Raw genomic sequence first — 25,586 nt, 5'->3', positions numbered from 1 at the left:
GACCAAATAGGAAGTATTCCCACAGCCTCCCCCAGTGCAGTGAAGGGCTTTCGATCTGTGGTGCCAACAGCATTAAGAAGTGACATTTAAATAATTCAAAAACATCATTTCCAGAAACAGAGTTCCCGTGAACACTGCTGACAGCTGTTCTCTGATTATCTATAGTAATAGGAAGCCTGTTTCAAGAGATGTTGCTGCTGAATTTTTAAAAATGTAATCCTTCATTTGTGCAGATATTTCACAACCTGTGTGCCCAGAGACTCTCGCAGCGAGATCAAATATTTATGTGTAGTAATTTGACGGAGCTGACCGCTAACGACGAGTGCAGACGTCCGTATTGGACCAAAGGAAAATATTAGGGCGCAGTTCGGAGCCGTGTTCTTATATTTGGTGCCGAGTTATAAAAGTCCATATGAGGGAGGTTGTTTTCGAAGGCTCGGTCGCTTTGTTTGAGTTTGTGTTTCAGGCTCGGGTTAGCTGGAGAGCCAGCTGGTGGAGAGCCCTGAGCCATGCTGCACCTCTGACTGGGGCAGACAGAAAAAACAGGCTTTTTTATGTGTAGACGGGAAAGAGAGGAGAGAGGCTAGTTTCTTCACTGCTCTGTTTTCCTGTAGCCCACAGGAAGCTGCAGCCATTGGCTCCTCCCTGTCTAGACAGACAAGCACATTTACACACACACACACGCTCGGTGCCTTCCTCCATAGCAACTTTGATTAATTCCCAGTGTGTGGTGAGAGGAGACAACATCAGCACCATGGTCAGGGGAAAAGGCCTGCAGTCTGCTGGATGTGACAGCTCCCTGCTTCACACTGATGCCTTATCCCCTCCCAGGGTGTGTGTGCCAGTGTGTGAGAGTGAGAGCAGGTCAATAGTATGAGTGAGGAATGGGGGAGTGTGTGTGTGCGCGTTGCCTCATCTGTCCCCTCGGCCGCATCAGTGCTCAAGCATGTCTTGCTGTGACAGCCCGGCAGCCTGTGTTCCTGTCACGCACACACAAACAGAGGAGCGCTAAACGAGAGCGCAGGCAGGCACCAACACCAGCGAGGTGAAGGGTCATGAGCGACTGCCTCTCCAATGTTGTGTGAAATGTGTAGATGGCGGTCTCGGCCCATTATGTGTGCGTATATGCGACCGCATTTACGCGAGCGAGCATGCGTGCGTGTGTCTCGAGGCCGGGCGGGGGGGGCATCTCAAAGTAACTGGTTATTATCACCTCAATATTTTTCTTATTATGACAATTACATGCTCCAGGAGCGAATTAAGCGATACAGGACGCCAAGCGGGAGTGGTTGACAGCTATTTGGAGACTCAATGCACAGAGCAATTTGCAGCCCTGAGCCAAACAAATTGGATTTGGGCCACTTTGGATTGGGGCCCCAGATTGTTGGGCGTTTGGATCCCCCGACCGCGTGCCTGCCTGGCTAGTTAACTCGCTGGCTGCCTTTGATTCTTTGCACATGCCAGTTAGCCAGGTAGCACGCAGCCCCGTGAACGCTGACGGTGAGGACGTCGATTAAAGCGTCCCTTAAAATGTGCGTTTCTATAGTAAAGCGCACCCAGCTTTTTGGGCTCCATAGTGCTTCTTCGTTTTTGGTCTCGGGCCACACAGCTGTGCTCAAGTGTGTGTATAATCCAAATGAGTCTAACAGTCTTTAAACGAATTACTGGTACGCATTTTCCCACCCTGAAACTGCCACTGGAAAAGCTGGCAACAGCTCCCAATTAGGTGAAATGCAATTATTCCCATCCTTTCACACAATTAGCCTGTGGGTTAACAACATAGCTGTACGACCGACTAGCTCTGTGTTTTGGAAAAGCCATCACCATGGTTACATCAACTCTCACGGTAACCCCGCCGTGTCAGACGGCATGGACCCGAGGCAGCCGGTCAGCCAAAAAATAACACTCGGCCCCATTGGCGGAGGCGGCGCGTTACATCACTGCGCTCAGAACACTGGCTGACGTGATTGGCCGGGACACAGAGTGGTACCATGGGCGAGGAAAAGAAAAGGGAAGGAGAGAGAGCATGAGAGAGGAAAGCAAGTGCCCCGTGTGCTCAGTTGAGCGGGGGTAGATAATGCCAGGCGACAGACTGGCAGGCTGGCAGAGCGGGTGGGCACTCACAGCAGCATGATGGAAAACAAAGGCTTTGTGTGTCAGCGCCGAGATCGCATTAACCAAAACAAGCAGCCGTGGACAGACTGCCACACTGACTTGGTTGTCAGTTCCACAGGCTAAGCCACGCTTGATGGATGGGGAGAGATCGGGGACGCCTGTCTTGGTTTTTGAGATTTTACACGCCGGTAGAGGAAGGAGAAAAAAGTCGTTTCGCTGTGACACAAAGAGCGTCTGCTGCAGATAAACTGAGTTTCAGCCCACGTTTCTCGAGTTCGCTCTGACATATGTAGAAAAACAAGCTTCGTGCTTTCTTTAAGTGAACACAATCTGAAAATATGTATGCAAATGAGCTGATGACCAGCCTAGGAGAAAGTGCCGTTTCAACACCGTGTGTTAGATTTTCCACAATCAACATGCCAGCACATCTTAACCATCGCCAGTGTCAGTAGGAAGGCTGTAAAACTTCCTAACAACTTCCAAAACGGTGCGTGCTGGTGTGAAAAACAGCAAAACCCCTAAAAATCATGTGCAGTTTCTACACCCAGCAAAACCATCGAGTGGCTCGACTGGAACCGCCGAACCATTTTCACATGATTTGAAGCCACAGTGTTGTCTTAAAGTGCAGCTTTAAGTAGAATGGACCACATTACAGCAAACATGTCAGATATGACAGCCTCTCTGCTCGTAGGCATAGATCTGGGTTTATTCACCGTCTGCGTGCGGTGACAGGCGTGGCCGTGCACGCAGGGCTCAGGTGGTTCACGAGCACATTGGTCAACAGGCCGGGTGCTGCAGGTAGGATCAGCTGGCGTACACCCTTCCCCTTCTCCGAGCAGGCACCAGCCAGAAAACCGAGGTCATTCAGGTGACTTCCCCCACAGATATCTACAGCTGGGACAGAGCCGGCGTCCTCCGAGTGTGTGTGGCGTGTGGTTAGCAAGCAGCCATCACATTCCATCACAGCTCAGCTCGTCTTCTCTTTACTTCCTTCTCTCCCGGTCCGCCGTCCTTCCCACTTCCTGCACACCTTTGTGTTGTCAGGATCCTGTCAGCGATATTCCCAGGGATTCCCTGGAATTGTTTTAGAGGGGGGGTATCTGCTAAGTGCACACACACACTCGCTCTACTCACCACAGGGAATGCAAACTGTAATATGAACTCACCCTCGGTCTGAACCAAAGCCCATTACAATTCATTTTCACCGCAGCAGCCGGTGTAGCGGTTTCTTCTGTGGGATGTTTTTTCTCTGCCGTGTTAACCGCCGTCGTTAAGACTGCAGTGACTTTTTCTCAGGGATAAAGTAGCTGCCAGAAAAGCCACCAGCTCTTGTTCGTGCACACGCAAACTAAACCTTTAATCTTTTAACCTCTGCCACCTTATGAAATCCTGTGAAATATGTTGCATTGTTAACTTTTTGTTGTAAAGGAGGATTTCGCAGCACAGTTGTGCGTTTCTGACACGCAGGTGGAAACTTTTGTGCTCGCTGAAGCTTACATTTACATTTGCCACCTGCTGCACGTCAGCTCTCATCAAATGCTCGAGCGAGCTTTTTAAATACTCACTGGAAGTCTTTTCTTCTGTTCCAGGATCTGTCCGGCTCCATCGACGACCTCCCCACCGGGGAGGCTGGCCTGGGCTCGGCCGTTGGCGCCGGGGGCTCTTCCAGCAGCAGCAGCAGTAGCCAAGGGGAGCAGGGAAGCACCGGTAACCAGGGACAGTCCCCCTTCTCCCCTCACGCCTCCCCCCACCTCCCCAGCCAGAGGAGCGGGCCCTCTCCGTCCCCTGTCGGCTCTCCGGCTGGCTCCACTCAGTCCCAGCAGTCCCGCTCGGGCTCGGGCCCCATCTCACCTGCCAGCGGACCCTCTGCCAACACCTCTGCACCAGGTAGGGTTCCCATTAGAGCCCGAAAAAGTACGTGCATCCATATCCTGATAATCTAATCTCATCTTGATGAAATGTGCAACTTAGAGTTGATAATTGTATTAGTTTAATCACTGCAAACAAACAAAACTGTCACTGACAGGATTTGCAGCTGAAAGCAGACGCTACGCCACGTTTTACATCTTGTACCTCCGTCTTGGATTCCCTGGGAAATTTCCTAAAATTGCTTTACAGCTTAAAGAGAAATTGCTTTGTGCCACCAAACGAGGCTGTTGTTGGAAAGCAAATTAAAAAAACTGTCAAAACACGACCCGGGCGTGCGCACTTTGACAGCTGATGAAGACGAGCAGCTGTGACATCACTGATTGGGGCGTGGCTAGGATCGTGTTTAGATGTTTCCGTTTGGGTTTTTTCTGTGCAGCATCTTTACAGCAGCTCCGTCACTGCACTTGTTGCTTCTTGGAGAAAATCCCAGTCATCACGCCCACCTCTCTGCTTGACCTTTACATTGATACTGCTGTTTTCATTTGTTTTTAAATAGGATTTTAAAAAGGTCATGTAGAAAACTGACCCCGAAGCGGAACCGCGATTTCACAAATAACAGCGTGCCATTTGAAGGTGAGGATAAAGCTTTCGCATCAAAAACGTGAACCTAATCAGCGTCTTTGTTTAAGATGGTTATCAGGTGTTTGAAGAGCAGTTTCACCCCTTTCTTTCTCAGAGTGGCGCCGATAACCCGTCGCATAAATCTGCCAACATCTTTATTTAACAGCATCTCTTTTTTCCCCTCGTCTCCAACTCGGCATGTAATCCATCCAGATCAATTTTCATTCTGCCGGGTAGAAGTCGGGATGAAGCTGCAGCAGAAGACTAAATAATATCAATCCCACACGTCTAGACTTTGATATCTCGGGCACATTTGAACTCATAATTCACAGTGCTGAGGAATATTACGGCATAGGAATATGTCCTGTTCATTTCCTGCACAGTTTTTGTCCTAGCACACTAGACATTTGTTAAGTCTTTGATCACAGCGTTGTAGAAACGCGTCCCTACATGGCGGGGGAATTTTAATCACGTCCGTCTTCCTTCCACCTGTGGATCCGACATCCACGTCCGGGCGATATTTCCCATCCACTCGGAGCCTTAATGAATTGAGAGCGACTGGTAGTGGAGGACCTCCCATCTGATTTGTAGCCTTATCTGAGATATGGCAGGCTAAACAAGGCACCAACAGGATTATCAGACAATGCACGGTGTGCCTGTCTGTCTCCCGAGGCCATAGCAGAGCACATAACCATTTAGATAAACACAGAGTGTGGATTTGATTTGCCTGGAACAGGCGCGCGAGCATGCGCGCGGCCTCGCTGTCATTCCGCCTCCTCTCCTCACAGCTGACCGGCTGACCGGCACATCGGCATGTCTCGGACCCGTCAGTCACTCTGACGAGGCGGGGCGAAATGTCTTGAGCGAGATCCCGCCGCCACCTCCTCCTCCCCCTGCTGTTCCCCTCACAGCCGCTTACCGGAGTGATTGACGCTAATGAAAAACTGGGACAGTGGTTTTCCAGGCGCGCGTGCCAAGAATCATGACGAGAATCCGGAGTGAAGCGGCAAAGATGGGAAGCGAAACTGATCGCTGGGACGTGATTAATAAGAAAATATTCAAAAATATTCCCTGTGCCAAATAAACGGCGATAAAGCGTGGAGCAGTGAGCAACATCTGGCGTGTTTTAGAGGCTGTACTACAATCAGTTTGGATTAGATCAAGGAGCAGCCAGCCTCGCAGAGACACGGGAGAACTAATGTGGTTAGCACACATCTGATTACTAACGCCCGGGTTTCTAACACTTTGTCACAAGTTGGGACGTTTTAGCGAACGTTGGCTCTTTATTTCGGAGCAAGTCGGCGAGGAGAGATGAGCGCAGAGGCCCGGATCTGTTTATGTAGAGGGGAGCGCTGTTCCCGGAGTGTTGCTCCGGTGCCATCAAATCGTGCTCTTTAATATTCAAAGTAGTGCCCTTTAAAAAACAACAAAACACAAGCATTAATAAACACTTTAATTAGTGTGAAAAACCTGTCTGCAGTAGTTTCAGCTCCACTCAAGAAGTCACAACACAACATGACTTGTTGCTCTGTTCCATTCTGCTCCATTAGGGCTGCTGTCAGCGGAAACATCGCAGCCGCTTATAAATTGCATCCCTCGGCTGACGTCAGTGTGCACTGCTGGCATTGATGGTTTCGTCCTATTAAATTATTTACAAGCGTGCTGTATATGTCAGCACATTGTGTCATGATGCTACGTGGACGTAGCTACCCTGACATCACACGAGAGAACTTTGGTCGTCACATCTGAAACTGCAGGAAGGAGGACTCAGGGACTCAGCTGATAGTACCTACAGATCAGCTGATGGTCAGCTGATGCACATCCTCAGCTCCGTCTATCATGCTGTGTCTGTGGACACTGAGCCTGCTCTCTGCTGTGTGACGTCCCAACACAATCAAATACAGATTACTGCAGACAGAATGAGATCAGCTCTCCTTCTGACTGAAATTAGCGACATGTTGCAGTGAGTAAGACGTAAAAGCAGCTGAAGGGTCCACGTTCCACAGACTTCCAAACAGCTGGACTTGTGCTGACGCCAGCTGCTGGCCATTAGGAAGAATGCAGGTCTGGAATACACTCATCTTTCTACGTGGTCTATATAGTGTGTGCAGTTATTCACAAAAATATAAAAAAGTAGGTTCGAGTGTGTGTGCGTGCATGCACATATGCATGTGCCCCGTGTTTATTTGTCACCTGTCGGCCCCACTCGGTGGACTGATGCAACACGTCACATGGATGAGCACGCACGTTACCCCTGACAACGGTCGGAGGAGAGCAACTTCATTATGTCATCCTTTCACCTGGCTGCCAAACACACACACCAGCAGAATAACACCGGAGTGAGCGCACACAGCTGCACATAAGAACACGAATACCTATAAAAACTTGATTTCATGGTTTGACTTTACATATATTGTTGAACACATAAATCACCTCTGTATATACGCTCGCTCGGATGACTGACGGTGTCATCTGCACACGCGTGTGTGTGTGAGAGAAAATAAGAAGGAGTCGGGGTGAAAAGAGGTGGAGACTGACAGATTGCCAGCCTATCATACACCCATACACTTGCACAAATCTATCTTGTCGAAGCTCCGCAGCACGCCTGTGATTCCCTCGTCTCCTCGCTTCTCCTGTTCTTTGTCCTCTCTCTCCCTCTCTCCCTCTCTCCATGAAGCAAATCCAATACACTGTAACATTATCCGGGCCTCGCCTTGCTATTTGGATTCTCTCCCGGAGCCAAAAAGGCACACACAGGGATAAATTGATTTTCCTGTTGCGCTAGATTTGTGACAGTCAAGCAGAAATCACATTGCTCAACCGCCAACCTCCACCTCCTCTTCCTCTACCTTGTATGCACACACACACACACACAAATCTCCTTCCTCCCAGTGTCTCAGAAGCAATTCAGAGCATCTTCAGAATATTTTTCTCCCTATATGAGACTTTGGGGACGAGGCGGGCAGACATTTTTCTCTCATTCGGATGGATGGTGTGGCGGAATGGGAACGCCAGTGTTAAAGCTTCCAAAGCTGACTCTTAGCTGTGGGAAGGAGAGCTGAGTTCATCCAGAAGAAGAGCAGAGTTTTTAAAATGCTCGCTGACTAGTCTCTATGTTAATAAAACCCCAGCAGCCCCAGAATCCATCAGACATGCTGCATCGTTTATGTGCATGTTTAAAGCTCTAAAAACTCGCATTTGCTGCAGATTTCGAGTTGTGGATAACGCAGCGGCTGCTTTTAGGCTTGTGTGCATGCACAGGTTGGTGTGACAGGTTGTCTCCAGGTTGGCAGCCTGTCAGTGTGGCGTCACTTCCTGTCAGGATGAGGCTGACTGTCGTGTTTCCCAAACAACGAGCTGAAGACATGTTAATTACCAGACTGCATCTGATACGTATCAAACTTCACACAAACACAGCTCCGATTCCTCTTTGCTTTCCTTTGGTGTGCAGACAGTGAGTGACATGAAGGGAGCATTTCTTCAATCACCACATATGCAAACAATACACTGTTCTTCTGCCTTTGGACCTGATTGGACGTTCAATTAGAAGGAGACTGCAAAAATCATGTGTGTACAACAGGGGTCCCCAATCCCAGTCCACAAGGGCCGGTGTCCCTGCAGGTGTTAGATGTGTCCTGATTCAACACAGCTGATTTACATGGATAAATTATCTTCTCAACATGTCTTCAGTTCTCCAGAGGCCTGGTAATGAACTAATCATTTGATTCAGGTGTGTTGACCCAGGGTGAGATCTAAAACCTGCAGGGACACCGTCCCTCGTGGACTGGGATTGGGGACCCCTGGTGTACAACCTCAATTCCAAAAAAGCTGCAACACTATAAAATGCAAAATCCCCAGGATGCATTAAAGTGCAAAAATGAACTATATTAAGAAAATATGAATTTGATGGCAGCAGCATGTCTCTAAAAGTCTGCACAGGTCTGCAGCTTCCTACAGTCTGTGACAGCATAGAGCAGCTGCTGCACTTTCACAGAGGAATGTCGTCCCGTTGTCTGATGTGGGATTCGAGCTGCTCAGGCTTCCTGGATCTTCTTTGTCTGGTTTTGGTTTCACGATGCTGCAGATGTTCTGGAGGTTTAGCATCGTCCTGCTGAAATATGAAGGGCCTCCCTGAAAGATGTCTGGATGAAGCAGATGTTGCTCTAAAATCTGTATCTACCTTTTAGCACTGATGGAGCATTTCCAGATGTGTCAGAGATCCAGCTGTTACCTTGGAGTTGGGGATGTAAATGTGTGGCTGTCTTCTTTAGTAAGATCACTGAAGAGACAACACAGAATCTGACATAGAAATATTTGATATCCACTGTAGGTGATTAGAGATGAGCACATATGTTTCAGCACGCACGTTTATTATTCCTTCCCCACACTCTGTCCTTGAGGCCTCCGCAGATTCAAACCAAAAGATGCCCGGCAGAAGATTGTCAGGTCACCGTGTTCCAGAAAACGTTCAGACAGGCCTGACCTTTTAAATCCGCCACAAAATAGCAAAACCTCACAGAACCGAGAGGGTCTGCTCCGATGAATCCCTCACAGTAACTCTGAAGGTCTCGTATTCTGCAGTGAATGTGCACCTCTAATAATTCATTCAGGTGTCAGAGAAACTTGGGATGAATCTTTCATGCTGCTGAAATAGAAGGTGATGATGTGTTATTAAAGCTTTGTCTTGTTGGGATAATTGACCACTTGGAAAAAAAAGTGATGCAAAAAAACTACAGTGGCTGTAAGTATGCACACTGTGTCTGTGTGCCCGGCTGCTTTTGAAGGCCAAACTGCAATATTTTTCACTTTGTGCAGCTACTAATTGACACAGAGGACATCCACACTCCTGCACAGGCCGGCTCGCTCTGTCTGCTACACAAGATCACAAATACTCTTTGTGTTTCCACCAAGGTCCTCCGAGGTCCCGCTAACAGTGTCTGCCTGCTCTCCCTCCTCCCTCTTCCATCTCTCCTCAGCCCCTCCAAGTTTTTATTTTCTTCTAATAAGGTGATTGGAGCTTGCGGGCGAGTTTAAGCTGTTTATCTGCGCTTCGCTTCAAGAGCTTCTGGGGCCCAGAAAAGGACAGAGAGGTCAGGGCGAGGGGAGGCGAGAGGGGAAGGAGGGATAGACAGAGGGAAGGCCAGATCTGTCCAGTATGTTACCTCGAGGGTCCTTTCATATGTGAATCTCCTGAAAAATACTTTATATCCACTCCTGCCTTTACATCATCACGCGGCCTAGTCTGTGGTTATTTTTTTAAATCTGTAATTATGGCAGTGACCACAGATGGTTGTTGTTTTTTTTCCTGTTCTGGGGTCAGAGGTTAAGCAGCGATGCCCCAAAGGTACCTGAGCGCTTACTTGCATGCAAAAAGGTGGACGTGCGGTTAAATGACTTCCCCAAAAAGCTGCAAACCATGAGCCCAGAGCAGGCTCTGCAGGGGTGCTCAGCCATAGCTTGATGTCCCATCTGCTTGTGGTGCACGTTATTAGAAGAAAGCATGGGTAAAAGGGTGGGGGCGAGTTTTTGTGCGAGTGTGTTTTGCTGGGCAACTTTTCCAGTCGCACCACTCCCTGAGAGGCTGCGTGGTGGGAACACCGCCGCTGGCTGTCCCTGTCCCTCTCTCTTTCTCTCATTATTTTCATCGTGCTCGCCTTCTCTCATGTTCCCTCTTGTGTCTCGCGTTCCCTCGTCCCCACCCTTTCCTCCCCATCTCTGTTTGTCTCTGCTTTCTTGGCTCAGAGCGCTGCTGTGGTACAGGACTCCCACCGAGGAACAAGGCTGAATTTTCCATCCTTATTTCTGCTTCGGTTCCTCTCTCTTATTTCTCCACATCTCTCCTCCAGCTCTTTCTCTCTGAATTTGTCCTCCTTTTATTCTTCTTCATCCATCACCACTAGCAGCACAACCGCTGCCATCTAGCCAACTATTCCCTGTCTGTCTGTTGTCATCCTGAAGGCTGCTCGTGTTCGCAGTGAAACGGCTAAACGCGCTCCCTGCAAGCATTATATTCACAAAGCACAGCGTCGGCCAAAACAGGGGAAAAACAGCACCTGCTTGCTGCGTTAGCCATTTAGAGAAATCCCATTCTAACTCTGTCCGACTGGAAACCCCTAACCGGAGCACAGTGTGCAATTATTTTCCCTCCCCAACACCTATTTTCTTGCTTTCTCTCCACTCCTTCGCGCTCTCTCTCCCCCGCATCCCGCTCGCTATGTTTTTAGCTTAAGCTGCACTTTTGCTTTACTTACAGTTGCTGCTCAGCGTTGGAAGTAATGAGGATCTTGGGAGAGGGCTTGTTTTGCGAGCCACTGCAGGCCTGCGTTTGTCCCCTACAGGGAGTGTTAACTGACATTAGCCCCCGGCTCGGAGAGGCATTGACTCGCACCCATTGAGATCTAAACCACCGTTATTGGAGCCCGCTGTTTATCTGCCTCTTTCCCCTAAAGACACGGCAAATAGGGGATATTACCTGGGTGTGTGTGTGTTTGCAGGGCGGTGCAGGTGTGTGTGCATTTATAGCCTGAGGGTTGTATTAAGAGATGCTGCTGAAGCAGCCATTTCTCTGTATTCTGTGTCAGTCTATTAGTGCTCAACACAGTTACCTCACTTTAGCAAAAATAGCCCTCGCTGCTCCGGGGGTCGGCTATTTGTAAGAAACAGTTTGGACGTGTGTTTGTGTGTTTGTGTGTGTGTCCACGCACCGAGCGGCCACAACCTCAAATCCACCAGCGGTGAATAACAGTGATGGTCTCAGTGCCACTCGGCGGGTGCTTCTCTGACACGTGCACCTTAAAATTGTAGCAGGCCAAGCAGCACCCCCCGTCCCCCCACCCCCAGATGGAGATGGATGGCAAAAAGCCCAAGCTATTGACTCAGCTCCCAATCCACTCGAGCATCTGCAGGATGTGCACAAGTCTGATCCACACCAGTAACCCCCACCTCAAAGGTGCTGCAGGTCTGAGCTCCTTCCTTTTAGTATTACACAGTTTTAATGTCGTGGCTGATACGTGCAAGCGTGCACACACGTCTGCTAATGCACCGGCTCTTTCTCTGGCAATTATTAAAAGCTTTTTCATTGAATCTCAGGTTGACTTCATTAGCACGCACGCACACACATGCAGAATAACTCCTAAGCTTTATATTTCCAGGGCCCTGAAAACAAAACAGAAATATGGCCACAAGTGCTCTCCCTCGGCTTTGAACTTCAGCAGCATTTGTGTTTGAAACCCTGATGAAAAAAGCTTCAAAGACCACACTCCCTCTCTTCAAAGGAGACTCAGGGTTGCCTCAACAGTCCTCGTGGAAGAGAAATTTAAAACGTGGATTGGGTTTTAGCGAGGAGCATTATCTCCAAAAACGCACTGAACTCCCATTACTCTTGGCTCGGCTGCCTTGTATCATGAGGAAAGAGTCAAAAATGGATGTGTTTGCTAAGTGGCTTTTTACAGAAAAAGGAAATTACAGTTATTCGACTTTTCCGCCGCATTCCAAAGAGCATCCCCGTGTTAGAGTTCTCCTGGTTCTTCCTGCCGCAGGTTCTGTGTTTTCTCCGTCGGCACAATCGGCGTGAAGTCTTTAAAGCCCCGAGGGTCAGAGTTAAAGACAAACAGTGGCGCAGGTGCAGTCAGATCTCTTATGAATGAGTCGTGTTTGAAGGCAGGAATCAAAGAAGAGTCTAAAAGAATTAAAGTACAGAGAATTAAAAATAAGAGCCCGATCCATCTTTGATACTCTGAACCTTTAAAGTGATTTGATAAACAAGCCTTTTTTTATTCATTGGAGCTGATTTCTTTGTGAGAGTGTAAGTTGCAGATGAGTGGGTGAAAGTGGAGGATGAGAGATATTGCTGCACCGCTGTAGCGTCACAGAGCCGTGAGGAGAAACATCCAGACTTTTGGAGCACGTGCAGATGAACACATGAATTCTGCTCTTCTTCAAAATCACCGTCTCTCCCACCGAAGAGGAAACAATGTTGTTAAATCACACACACGTTTACCAGGATCGCCTGAACTCGCCGTCATTTCTTTATCATTTCATTCGTTTTACAGTTTCATCCACAGCTGGGAAGACTGCGGACACGGAGAAGCTATACTTTGAGCTCCTGCTGACATTTAGCTCTCTCTTCCATCTCTCGGCAGCACACGGGGAAGAGCTGCACGTCAAAGATTGAGCGTATGAATTATTAATGTCGTGGATTAAAAGTGCCAGAACTCGCCGTGGAGCCTGTTTGTTTTATTTGGACGTAATTATTTAATGGCACCTTGTTAAAAATGATGGCGAGGAGGGGAGAGACGAGAGCCGAGACAGGAGGGGAAGAGGGGGAAAAAAATGTGAGAAGAGACGAGAGGAGCTTTGTTTGGACATTAATTGGTAGTGAAATAATTATAAAGTGCACAAAGTTTAGTCTTTGCTGCAGAGCGGGCGGAGCTGAGGCCTCGTGTTCAGCAGTTCGCTTTTGTCGGTGATCTTCTTTTATTTTTCGGTCTTCCTCACACACACACACACACACACACATTTGTCTTTGCATTAATTCATCTCTGGTGACAGTTTACATGAGTATGTGGAGAGAGTAGTGGAGCATGCAGGGCAGCGTTCCCTGGGTCTACCTTGGTAGTGGTGCACACACATACACCCACACACACACACACACACACACACACACACACACACACACACAGGCTCTGCCATCCAAACAAACAGAGGCTGACAGCAAAGCTGGTGCCTGGCATGCCTGGCATGCACACGCACAGCGAGGCCGGCCTCCATCGTTGGGTCGACTTCCGTAGTTTAGGGGTTCACTGAACTCCTGCTGACTACCTCGTCTTCCCCACCAGCCAATCTAAAGCGAGGAAACCAGAACTGCAGCTGAACATGCTCCTCCGGCTCTAACCTGCCGTGACCCTTCACATTACTACATAAACTGTACACTGATGCACACGGAGAATAGAACATGCAGTCTGCTCTATCTACACTCTTTATTCCAACCACTATATAAATACAATAGGCAGTGATTTATAGAACCGTATGAATCACCGTGAGATGATGGCGGTCGAGTTGCTGTACAGAGAAACGTTGTTGTTAGATGCACTTAGATTATGACAGCATCCTGTTATTAGACTGTTAAAAGTGCTGCAGCTGTAATATTGCACACAATGACTTCTTTTGCGTACATTTAGCTGTGAATGAATCGAGTGTTTCTACACTGGCGCTGCTGTATTCTCGTCTTTTTCTGCCGGCACATAAAAGCGTGCAGCCGGTGTTTTTAGCGTTATCTCTGAGTGGCTTCAACACTCGCGTGCTAACTTTTCCCCCTCTCTCCTGCAACACGGTGACAGACTAACTAATCGAATATTCTCTCTTTGAAGCAGCGCCGCTGGATCTATTCATGCGTGAGGCAGGGGGTCTTTGTGTGCGCGTGTGCGCGAACGTTTCACTGCGTACCCTATGTGGCTTTGTGCGTTCACGTGCATGTCTTTGTGCAGTTGACTCTGTTTATTTACACTTGTTTGTGGAAGTATTTCTGTGTGTGTGTGTGTGTGTGTGTGTGTGTGTGTGTGTGTGTGTGTAGGCGGGGGGTGGATGGAAATGTTGTTTATGTATTTTTATGCAAAGCAATTATGTTGACTTAATTGGGTTTGTTTATGTGGATTGAGTGTCACCTCCAGTCATGTATTACCGCAGCTATGGACAGACATATAACACACACACACACACACACACACACACACACACACACACACACACACCCACACACACACACACACACACACACACACACACACACACACACACACTTGTGGAAAGAGCACTTTTCTACTGAGTGATTGAATAATGGGAAGTGTTTCCTCTATAATAAGGGATTTATATTCAATGTGAGTTTTCGGGAGCAGCGACAGAATTGTTTGTACTTCATCATGTGTCATCCTGAGGAAACACTTAGTTTCTCCATATATTCCCACTGAGACGGGTCAGCCCGTACTCTGTAATCTTGAAAACACGCACCAATAGTCATCACAGAACATATGTTTCCCTCATGATTGCACTCGCTGCCTGTCACTCGCTGCACATCCTATCCACAGAAAGACAGAAGCGGCGAGTTTTCCTCGCCTTTCTCCCCGTCATCGTCGCCAGCCTGAATTTGAAGATAAAAGGTTAATTTGCCATCTCTCTCCTTCCTCTGGGCCAAATCAATCCGCCGTAGTCTCTGTCTGCCATTGTCCTAATCAGACCCTCAACTCGCTATTGGATTTCAATGGAACAGGCGCAGCCCAAAGACCCGCACAACCACCTGATCGATGCTCCTGGAATGGCTCCGGTTTTCTATAGGGGATCGCTGCAGCTTTAATGCTTACACAAGGAAGTGGCACGGGGTCCAATGACTTGATATGTCTCCTGGAAGTGCATTTGTCATTTAGCTGATAGTGAATCACAAACAGCTTCATGTGTAGTAATTGTGCTGAGCCCTCTGTGCGTCTGCAAAGGCTAAATCTGGCATCAGACCCTCTGACCTGATCAATCGCTGCTCAAGAAACAAAGGCAGTCAAAAAATAACCTTCAGCTTGATACGCAGCCCTTATTGTTTTCTTTTTTTTTTATTCGACAATCAAGCGGGAGAAAACTTTTTGAGAACTTTGTGCGTCTGAGACAAAAGTGGACCTTCAGGGCTTAATTGTTGCATCGCTTTTGAAGCAGACAGAAAACAAATATGAATCCGTTTCTGTTTCCTTCAGTTTTTGTGCAGAAAGTGGAATTTAAATGACACTAAACATTTTCTTTGAATGTGAAAGCTTTTCTTAAAACAACAACGTCATAGCAGGTAAAGATGTCACATCCGTGTCTGCAGGTTCAGCCATGGCCCCGCAGAGCTCTGGAAACGGACCCGATGGAGGTCACCTGCCAATCACACGCTCACCTATGGCTCAGGAGAGAGGTATGTCTGTGTGTGTTAGCCCGTGAGTCAGCCTACCAGGGGCACAGCTACCCCAGGCTTAACTTAAAGGACTGGAATCGTTGTTTTACCCAATGTTTAAGGATGTTTTACAGAAACATTTAGTGGCTAGCACACATGCTCTGTACAGTACAGAAATATATATTACAGAAAATCCACATTGTGCATCGGGCTCAGATGAAGAGCTTGTATACTTACAAAGCGGACGATGAAATAGAAATAATTTCTTTCTTTACATGAAACACAGGCGAGCGGTGCAGGAGGATTAGAGGCCGTAACAAACAGAAGACAAAAACGATATCTTAGTGCACCACGGACGAAACCAGCGACTGTAATGAAAGATTTTCTTAGGAAATATGAAGACTTGGAGTTTAAGATGTTAGCAAAGAGATGTAAACAAGTCATTTGACACAGCTACAAAGAAAGACAAAAGACAGAGAAAGAACTGTGGGAATTTCCCACTCACCACAATAGTGAGTGCTTGTCTCTAAGAAGATCATTCCTTCTGCAGTGATTCGTGGTTCTGTTCTAGGAGACCTCCTCGCTCTTCCATGGGCATAACTGAGAAGCTGTAGGCAGGTAGAGCAGCAGGAAGACCTCCAGACCTGAGCAGGCATCCGTGACAACAAGCATCACGCTGCACGACACTAAGGTGGTTTGCAAAGCAGCTTGCAGGCACTGAGCACAGTAGGCTGGCTCAAGCTTATTAAATACTGCCTTAACCTTCTATGATAGGCGACAACCCAGTGGATGCATAGGATGGTGAACAAATGTGAACAGGGCCAACTGTCCAAACTGGGAGGGGCCTGAAAGCTGAAGGCTCCGCCTCCCATTCTACTGTTAGGCTACGTCTACACTAATCCGGATACATTTGAAAACAGCGTTTTCCTCTGAAAACCGCGTCCACACTATCGTTTTCAGTCGTTTTCACAGAGTTGTGCGTCCACATTGAAACGGTCAAAAACGCTTACGTTCCAGATTCGACCTGCCTCATTTCTGTCTGCCACTTATTTACTTTCCACTGAGTTTTTTAAACGGACTCACAGTGAGGTGGAGTTGTTGCTGCGAGTAACACAAAAGTACAAAGTTGCAAAAGCGAGTGAGAATTAAAGAATTTGAAGAAAAGCTCTGTGGAGCACGTACAGACTGATATTAGTCTTTAATAGGGCTGTCAAACAGCTGCTGTGTAACGCCCTCCGCTGTCTCAGTTTAATTTGTCACATGTCTGCATCACATGACTAAAATGTGTCATCGATTCTGAAAGCCTGCGGTTACGCTGTCCACACTGCAACAAGAAAACAGCGTTTTCAAATGTATCCGCTTTGGAGAGCGTTTTCAGAAAGCTCAGTTTTCCTTGACCAAAAACGCCGTGTGGGCGTGGCCTTGAATACTCCAGAAACAACAAGTGAGCCTGCAGTGTGAGAGTGAAGAGCTCTAATAAGACGATACGAAACTCCGAGGTCTTTAAGTCGTGACTATTTAAGAAGAAGTCTGGATTTGACAGGGAGCCAGTGAAGAGAAGATAATGTGGGAGGAAACCTTCATGTTCCTCTTTCTAGTCCCTGCTGGTTTATCAGGTTTTTAATATTATATGCAAATAAAACAACAAACACTTGTTTGTATATGTTTAAAATATTCTGCACTTCATGTAGTTTACACACACGCAGCATCATGTTTTAACTTCACTGTTATGGTAAAATTGCGGTTGTGTAAAAATGTCACAGTAAACACTGAGATAAGTCTTTCATTCAGACCCGAGCATGCGCTCTGCTGATGGAGCCACTTCAGCTTTGGCCCCGACTCGCTGCCAAAGGCTCGTAACACGAACGCTCACCCGCAGGCCACATGTGTTGGCCAAACTGCAAAATTGTTTCCAGCAATTATGGCCACTTCTCAACTATTACTAAAAACAGCAAAATTGCTCATGTGAAAAAAAATCTGCATCCACACAACACTGAAAAAAACCCTGAAAGAGTGGGATGCAACCTTAATGGAATTACTGCGATGCTCCCTCTCTATCACCCACCAAAGAGCAGTTAACATCACAGAGAGACAGAAGGAGTGGATAGATGAAGACGGAGAGAGCGGGAGCGGCACTGTAAAAGGTTATTTCCCAACATGATGAAATCAAATCGGAAATTTAGTGCTGCTCTCTAATGCCTGTAAACCTCACGCCCTCCCCAGCCCAGTCCAGGAAAACACGGCGAGGTTAACAGGGTTGGCTGTTGTTTTTGCTGTTTCCCTAGCTAGGATTAAACCTCCCACCGCCCCCCCCTCGTCCTCCTCTACACGCACGCCCCACTTTGCTCAAGTGGCTGCCTCCCTAAGAGCCTCTCTCCGCTCTTCATTTCCATAAATCCGCTGAATGTCCCTTTCCCCCCCCCCTTTCTCTCGCGTGCTCTGCCGCTCGCCTGTTGTTGTCCGGCTGAGAGCTTCATTCACTTTGCCCGAAAGAGAGAAAGGTTTGTGTGCGTGTTGTGTGTTTGTGTGCGAGTGTGGAGAGCGAACGAAGCAGAGAGACAGAAAAATCCTTGAATGTGTTATTTGCTTTTAGCACTGTCTGCACAATGTTCCTCTCCCCATCCATTTTCCAGGCAATTTAAAGTGCGGTATTACACACTGTATTTTTTCTCCTGCTCTCCCAGAATCCCCTTACCCTAATGGAAGCAAAACATTACAATAATGTCCTCGCTCCTTAAACCCAGCACTCGCAGCCTAAGCACTTTCAGGCCCCGATCGCTCTTTCCCTCTGTTACACTGTCTTTCCTCCCACACACACTTTCTCTCTCACTGCCTCTCTTTCTGTCTTGGCCTTCATCTCTTCGCTGCACACACACACACACACTTTTATTGCTCTCTTTCTCTGTTATCTCCCCCACACACCGAGAAACACAAACACATGCGTGTGCGCGCACACAGCCATCATGCAGTGAAACTTCCATCTCCCTCTCCTCATATTTTCTCATGCTCTCTTAGCAGAAACAAGGAATTATACAAGTGTCAACTTGCACTTTTCCAACTCTATCGTTTTTCCCTAACCCCCAAACTCGCTAAAGAGTCGGCGCCCATTCAGCAAAGCGGATTGCTATCACAGTTTACAGTCGAGCGGGCCCGATCCATTTACGCCCTAATCTGCAATCCCCCTACCGAACACGCTCGTTTCCACACCCACGCAACCGCTCTTTTCTCTGAATGGCCGCCCGGCGACCTTTCCACATTCGCGGTGGATCGGGAGACCTTTCTGTGGGTTTAAAAACCAACGGCGCAGCTTGAAAGAGCGAAGCCCAGGCGAGGATCTCTCCAAATGTCAATTTGAATGGTGCGGGCGAGTTTGGGCCTGAGAGGCTCTGACACATCTATTGACAAAACGGTTTAGGAAAACATAGTAACTGCGGTCAAATCGCCAGCTATTCTGTGAAGATTCGAACAAAAACGGTTGGCTTTTTTCAACCCTGCGCACAGACTCGGCTGCGTGCGTCTTTCAGAACATGCATACACTTGACCCTCTGCTTCTGCCCATGCTAAAATTCTCTGAGCGAGCGAGCCTGTGTCAGCTTGCTGCTTTCTTTATGCGCCGTCTAACGTCTGGACCGCGCCGTATTACTCCACAAAGTGTATCTGCGAGTAACAGGAGCCAGCGCTGAGGTAAAAGATTAGGGTCGTTATCAGAACACGGCTCTTTTTACACGAGGGAATTGAATAAATATCCCATTTTGTCGACTTACACAACTGCTTCAGACGTATCCTCCGCTGGTTCTGCTGCTTTCATGCCTGTTTTTGTGTTTCAGGGTTCAACATGCAGAGGAACCAGGCTGCCTCTCAGTTTGCTTCTCCACAGACCGGACCTCCCATGTCCCCCCACCCATCGCCAGGGGGCCCCCTCTACTCTGGAGTGGGTCCGTACTCCCAGGGTGGCCCCACGGGCCCTTACGGACCACACGCACCTCAGTTTGGACATCAAGGTTGGTGCCTGCTATAATGTGATCGTCTGAAAACATTTAAATTAACAGAAGATTTTGGAATATTTGTTTGTCCTTTATTATTACAGGAAACAAGGATCTCACATAGTTTTCTCACAAGGTGAGAAATTGTAAAACAGGATGTCAGGCTCAGCTGTGGAAAAGCCTTGAAATCATGATTGTTTAATGTTTTCTAACACTGGCAATTTCGCGTTACTCTGAGCTCCTAATCTGCCGAAGACATAAGAGCTGATTCACGAGTCTATATTTAGCACGTGTCAGTTTACCAGAAACTCTGTTAAAAGTCGAGCGAGCACGAACGCCTCAAACGTGAGAGTCTAACTTTCAGGCGATAGTTTAAAAAAGCAGAGAAAACTGCGACTGCTGTCAGGCTTCGTGCTGAATTATAATCACGAGAAGCATTAACAGGCCCCACGCTGACTCTAACTGACATCACATTTGTGCAGCAGCCTCTGCTTCCTGACTGGTCCGCTGGGAGGGCGAGTCCAGCCTATCATCCAGTCAGAGGGGTTACGGAGGAGTTTGGCCCCAGATTGGAGAGCCACATTTGTCATTTTTGATTACCGCTGGCCTCGCGCTCACCGTCACACCAGGCTTGACTTCGGTGTCACTGGTGTCAAAGACAGTCTGCTAATGAGGAATACAAAAAGAGTCCTTTTGAAAGGCGTTTCCATTGGCTGTTTCCTACAGTCTAACACAGCTGTTACAGTCCTCTATCATCCTGTGTGGCAGGTCTCATCGTGGGCATTCAAAGCCAGGCTATATTCATGAGACACTTGAACCCTGGACACACCTCTTGGCCCTCCTCGTGATAAGATTATGAGCTCCAGACTGATGAGGCGGCTGACACGTCACGAGCTTCATCCACTGAATCACGATCTGGAGAAATATCAGCCTCAAAGAAAAATGAGTCGTTTTTTAAAAGAATTGAACATAATGAATCTGTTTTAGCTTCATTTCTTTCAAATACATACAGTCCAGTGTCACACCTGCAGTAGGTTATCATGTCCATAGAGAGAAGCTGAACGTGTTCCTTTAACCGATCGCAACGATGGCTTCCCTCGCACTGATGGGGACCGGCCTGCCTTGTAATGAGACACATGCTGTGCATAAAACGAACCAGTTCATTCATGTTTACTGGAGAGCTTAGTTTAGAACAAGACGGCTGCAAGAATGAGTCACAAAAACCAGAGGAAGAAGCTTTTTGGAGCAAAATGCACAGCATGCAAACATGAGAGGGCAAATGCTAACAGCTGAAATATTCATCTAGAAACATCTCAAGAGGTAAAAGAATACCTAACGTTTGGTGTCTGGGTGGCTCGGTTGGTAGCGCTGTTGCTTTCTCATAGAGATTATCTATGTGTGTATATATATATATATATGTGTGTATATATATGTATATGTGTGTATATATATGTATATATATGTATATGTGTGTATATATATGTATATATGTATATATATATATGTGTGTGTGTGTATATATGTATATATATGTGTGTGTATATATATGTATATATATATGTGTGTGTATATATATGTATATATGTATATATATATATGTGTGTGTATATATATGTGTATATATGTATATATGTATATATGTGTGTGTATATATATGTGTGTGTATATATGTATATATATATGTGTGTGTATATATATGTATATATGTGTATATATATATATATATATATATATATATATATACACATGTACATCAAATGCCACATCAAATGCAAAAAAAGTTACAATCTGCAGTTTTTTCCTAGTCAAGCAGAGGACTTACTTTTACTGTAGTTTTACTAATGATCAAGATCCTGATAACATATTAGATCACCAGGCCAGCTTTCTTATCTCTTTTTGTGCTGTGTGTGTACATATGTCGTCCTGAGGTCACATAAATGTGCAGTGATCAGTGCAGGAAATCCACATCCATCTCTTCCTGAGTATTTATTGTCTCTTTGGCCTCTGAGCAGTAATCAGATGTTCCACCACGTTCTCTCGGCCTGTCTGAGGAGCCTTGTGGCGTTCCAGTTGCACTGACCATCAGTCTAAGCTTCTTCAGATTTTTCTTTTCAAAAAATTGGAAAACTGACGAGTCTCAGATTCCAGGAAAACTGGAAAAAAAAAAGTTTGGATCGCTTTGTGTAATTAAACGTTCTGCGCTCGCTTGTTTCTCCAACATGAAACTCCCAGCCAGCCGGCAAACGTCGACATCTGCTGTTGTAGTTCGTTTTCTGCCTTTGGCGCCACACCAGACCAAACATTATGGTATTTTTTTGGTAAATGTGTGTTTTAATGTGTCACCTTGATAAATGCACCCATCCGTGCGTGTGTTTTTCCAAATTTGCGGCGTCTCCCTCGCATTTGTTAATCTTGATTAATAGCCCTAATGCGTTTGGTATTTGGTCCTCCTTCTCCACCCACTCTTATCTCCTAATGTGACTTTGGCTGCGCTGACAGCCCAGTAAGCAGAGAGGAGAAAGAGAAATGAAGTAAGCAGAGAGCAACAGCGAGGCGGTCTAGCCTGCGAGAAGCTCTGGAGGCAGATCAGCGTGAAATCTCACTTGGACGTCAGGAGAGATGTTCCATCAAAATCAGAAGGAGCAGCTCAGACCTGCACATGTGTGCTTCATGTTTGCATGCAGATATAGCAAACGTGCAGGTATCCTGGTGTTTTCTTTATGCAAACTTGCTGAAGAGCCAAAGCCAACACCCTTAATTCACCCTTGGCCTGTAATTCTTCAGCTTCCCCTCTAATTTACTCCTTTTGTGGCCGTCTGTGGTTATTTTTACAGGTAAACAGCCGAGTTCAGATTACCACTTACGTGCACTTTCACATCATAATGTTTCATTTGACTTATTTTTACTTTGATGTAAACTCATCTTAAGGCTTCATATTGAGTCCAGGACATAGCCAGGGCCCCGGTCCTTAGCAGAGGGAACAGGCCAGACAGCTGCTGGTCATTGTTCTTAATGACAGCTCCATCTGCTTCCCTTCCCTCTCCCGAGCGAACCAGCAAATTAGCCAACACAGAAACTAGCTCCAAGTTCCTGAACTCTGCTCTGCTGTTTCTCTTGGCCTCTGTGCTGGGAGAGGTTGTGTTTCCGTGTGTAATGGGTAACAGCATTTTGTCTTTTAGCCATTTCTCACACACACACACACACACACACTAAAGCAGTTTGTAGCTCAGCAAAATACATAAAACAGTCTGGTGTCTGTAACTTTAAAGGCTACACGACTGCTTTTGTTATCCGCGGGTAAACGACTGTAGCTGGACTCGTGTAATCAGCTACATAAGCTCCATCCTGCACACAGTTAATGTGATACATGAGTCTGCCGGAGGACACGGCCTCTCTGCAAATAATACTTACATATTTTTCTGCTTTTTCAAGCGATCTTTGATCAGATAACACTAACCAGAGGTTTGCTGTTTGTGACTGTGTGTTAGAGCTGTTGCAGTGAGGCGGTCCAAACATTTAAGCTGCTCCGTGTTTATCGTGGTGCTTTGAAAGGCCGCTATATCCCAAGTTTACCTGATCTCAGCTGATATCAGGCTCTCCTCGAGACTCAAATGTCCTCAGCAGCTGTTTCCAAGACCTGCACTTGGACACGGTGCAGAGCAGCATGTTGAGAACAGCACACACACACACACACATGGGGGAGGAGGATATTATGCTATTACAGGAAAAAGATTCAGAGACTGTCTCAGCTCTGCTTTCTCTCCCACCCATCGCATAGTTCCCTCCACCACATACCCCCCTCCAGGGGTTAAGCACTCCACTGGTAATGACCGTGCTTCAGACAGGACTTTTAAGCCTTGGTGCCTTGCTGGAGCCACAGAGTAATTCAGCCAAAAAAAAAAGAAGAAGAAGAAAGAAAAAAGCCATGACTCAAGCCAATGCCTAAGGGAGCGAGTGGATGTTTTTGGAGGAAATTGACAGTATGTGGAGCTCAGCAGCCCCAAGGCGCACCCCAGCCCGGCTCAGGCTCAGAAACCCTGCCGGGGAAGGTGCTGAGGTGGCTGGTAGAAGATGTGGGGGCCTCGGGCAAGAGGGGATGCTGCAAAAAAAAGAAATATATATATATATCCATCCCACCAAGCTGTACATGAAAGCTGCAGTGTAACAGTGAGCTGTGTGAAACAAGGAAGGAATCTGTTTTTTGCGTTTGTATTGACCCGTCTGATGTCAAACATTTGAAGTGCTAAAGCTGATTAAACAGCTTTAAAAAGACTTACAGTTATTTTATTAAGTAAAGCAGTTTCATAACGATTCGAGGAGGAAACAGAGACATCCTTGCTTCCTAAAGTATGATTACCGGCTTGATTATACTTGACACACTCCCCAACTAAGCCCCACTCTCCCAGCTCACTCCCACCACATTCACAGAAAGGAAAAGAGGAAAAATGCTATTGAATTTTTTTATTTGTGTTCAGCCACATGTGCACAGCCTGCCCACGCTCCCGTCCTTGGCAGCTCAAGCATGTAGCCATGTAATCTGCATTCCACTCCTCGCTGATGGAGTTCACAGGTCCAGAGGGTGCACCGGTGCACCATCACACCTCGCTCCGCTGCAGACGGCAGAGCGACCGCCTCGGCCGTTAGCGTCGGCGGGTCCGGCCTGCTGAGGAAGCAGTCGACGGTAATCTGCTCGGTCACGCTCCAGCTCTCCCGCGGGACTGCGGGGATTAAACCCGGTGCAGGATATAGCGTCCAACAAATGCGTGACCGTGCCGGGAATTTCCATGTAATTGTGAACGAAGCACCACGAGCGCTTCTCCTCCCCTCTATCGCGCTATAAATACCACCAAGACTCCCCAAAGGCACAAGTGCTGAGAAGCAGGCGAGAAACCAAGACTGAGCTACAAGGACATGAGAAGGTGCAAATAAGAAATGGCGTCCTCCTTTCCTCTGGTTAGTTTCCAGAGCAGCAGGAGTAACAGTCAGAGTAGGCAGAGCCACGTCTGTGAATGCATTTTAATGCTAACATCGTATGCATGTGCATAATGAAAGCTAGCACTGCACATTTTGAACCTGGTTTCTCGTGCATAAAACCAGAGTCAGAAAAGATGCACATTTTTATATGAATTTCCTGACAGGAAGTGCTTTTTTCTGGAAGCATTTGGAAGTTAACATTGAGTTGTACTTTTTTTCTCTTTTCCCCCTGAAGCGTTTTAAATATATCAGCACAGAGATTCATTATTGCTTCTTTTTTTTCTAAATTGGACAAAATTTTACCTCAGCAATAATCCATCTTCCCCTTTTAATGTAATCTTACAGCACTTCCAAAGTCATTGAAAGCCCGAATGGCTCTTATGAAAACACCTACTGTAGGATTTTGAGGTTGAGCTCTCAGTCATTTTAAAAAGTGGGTTAGCGTGCTATCTGTCCTTGAAGAAGCATTCTGGCTCGGCACCAATCCTTCAGGAAGTGAATCATTCTTGTCAGGACAGAGCAAGGCTCTCATAGGAAAGCTTTGCATTAACCCCATCACGCAGTTACTCTGTCTTTCTGCTGTCAGCCGAGGCGACTGAGCCCACATCACTTTGAATGGTAGTACATCAAAACTGATAAGTTCCCTCAGTGCGGCGTGCCAACTTAATGACACAGTTTTTCAAAACAGATTTAGCTTAGCACCTCACAAAAAGAAGAAATACTAAGACAGCGAGTGAACACGCTGAGATGGAAAATTCCAGACGCTTCCTCGTTTTAGGACTTCAGGCAGAAGAATTCAGAGTCCAGACGCTATAAACGAACCCCTGGAATAGATGGCGGGCGGCCATGACGTGGGTCCCAACAGCCGTCCAGAGAGGGCTGACCGGGGCCTTGTTCGTCCAGCTGAGCAGTCGGGCTGCAGGGCACCGCTCCCAGGATTTTCCACAGCGTCTCCGCTTCATTATGAGTGGAAGAAACGTGGAAATGCGTGTTTCAGTGCTGGCAAGGTCTCCAAAGTATTACACATGCATTCACACAATCAAGCAGATGCACACACACACAGAGCGCACCATACATATCCTCCTGTGTTCGTTAGCAGGCTTCCTTTCTTC

General features: G+C 47.1%; 1 protein-coding gene across 5 annotated transcripts in view; it reads left to right on the top strand.

The window, feature by feature from the left end:
* The window catches only part of LOC146365448 (AT-rich interactive domain-containing protein 1B-like), a 156,832-nt gene that overhangs the window by 104,119 nt on the left and 27,127 nt on the right, over window positions 1–25,586 (top strand). For all 5 annotated transcript variants that reach the window (XM_084915787.1, XM_084915789.1, XM_084915788.1 and 2 more), the window contains exons 5-7: window positions 3,705–4,002; window positions 15,452–15,538; window positions 19,345–19,518. In XM_084915787.1, coding sequence (XP_084771913.1) covers window positions 3,705–4,002; window positions 15,452–15,538; window positions 19,345–19,518 — 559 coding nt within the window. The remainder of the gene's footprint in view (window positions 1–3,704; window positions 4,003–15,451; window positions 15,539–19,344; window positions 19,519–25,586) is intronic.

The sequence above is a fragment of the Perissodus microlepis genome, chromosome 19, assembly GCF_051167445.1.
Source record: "Perissodus microlepis isolate ML-2025 ecotype Zambia chromosome 19, ASM5116744v1, whole genome shotgun sequence".
NCBI classification, from domain to species: domain Eukaryota; kingdom Metazoa; phylum Chordata; class Actinopteri; order Cichliformes; family Cichlidae; genus Perissodus; species Perissodus microlepis.
This window is presented reverse-complemented; position numbering and strand designations above follow the sequence as displayed.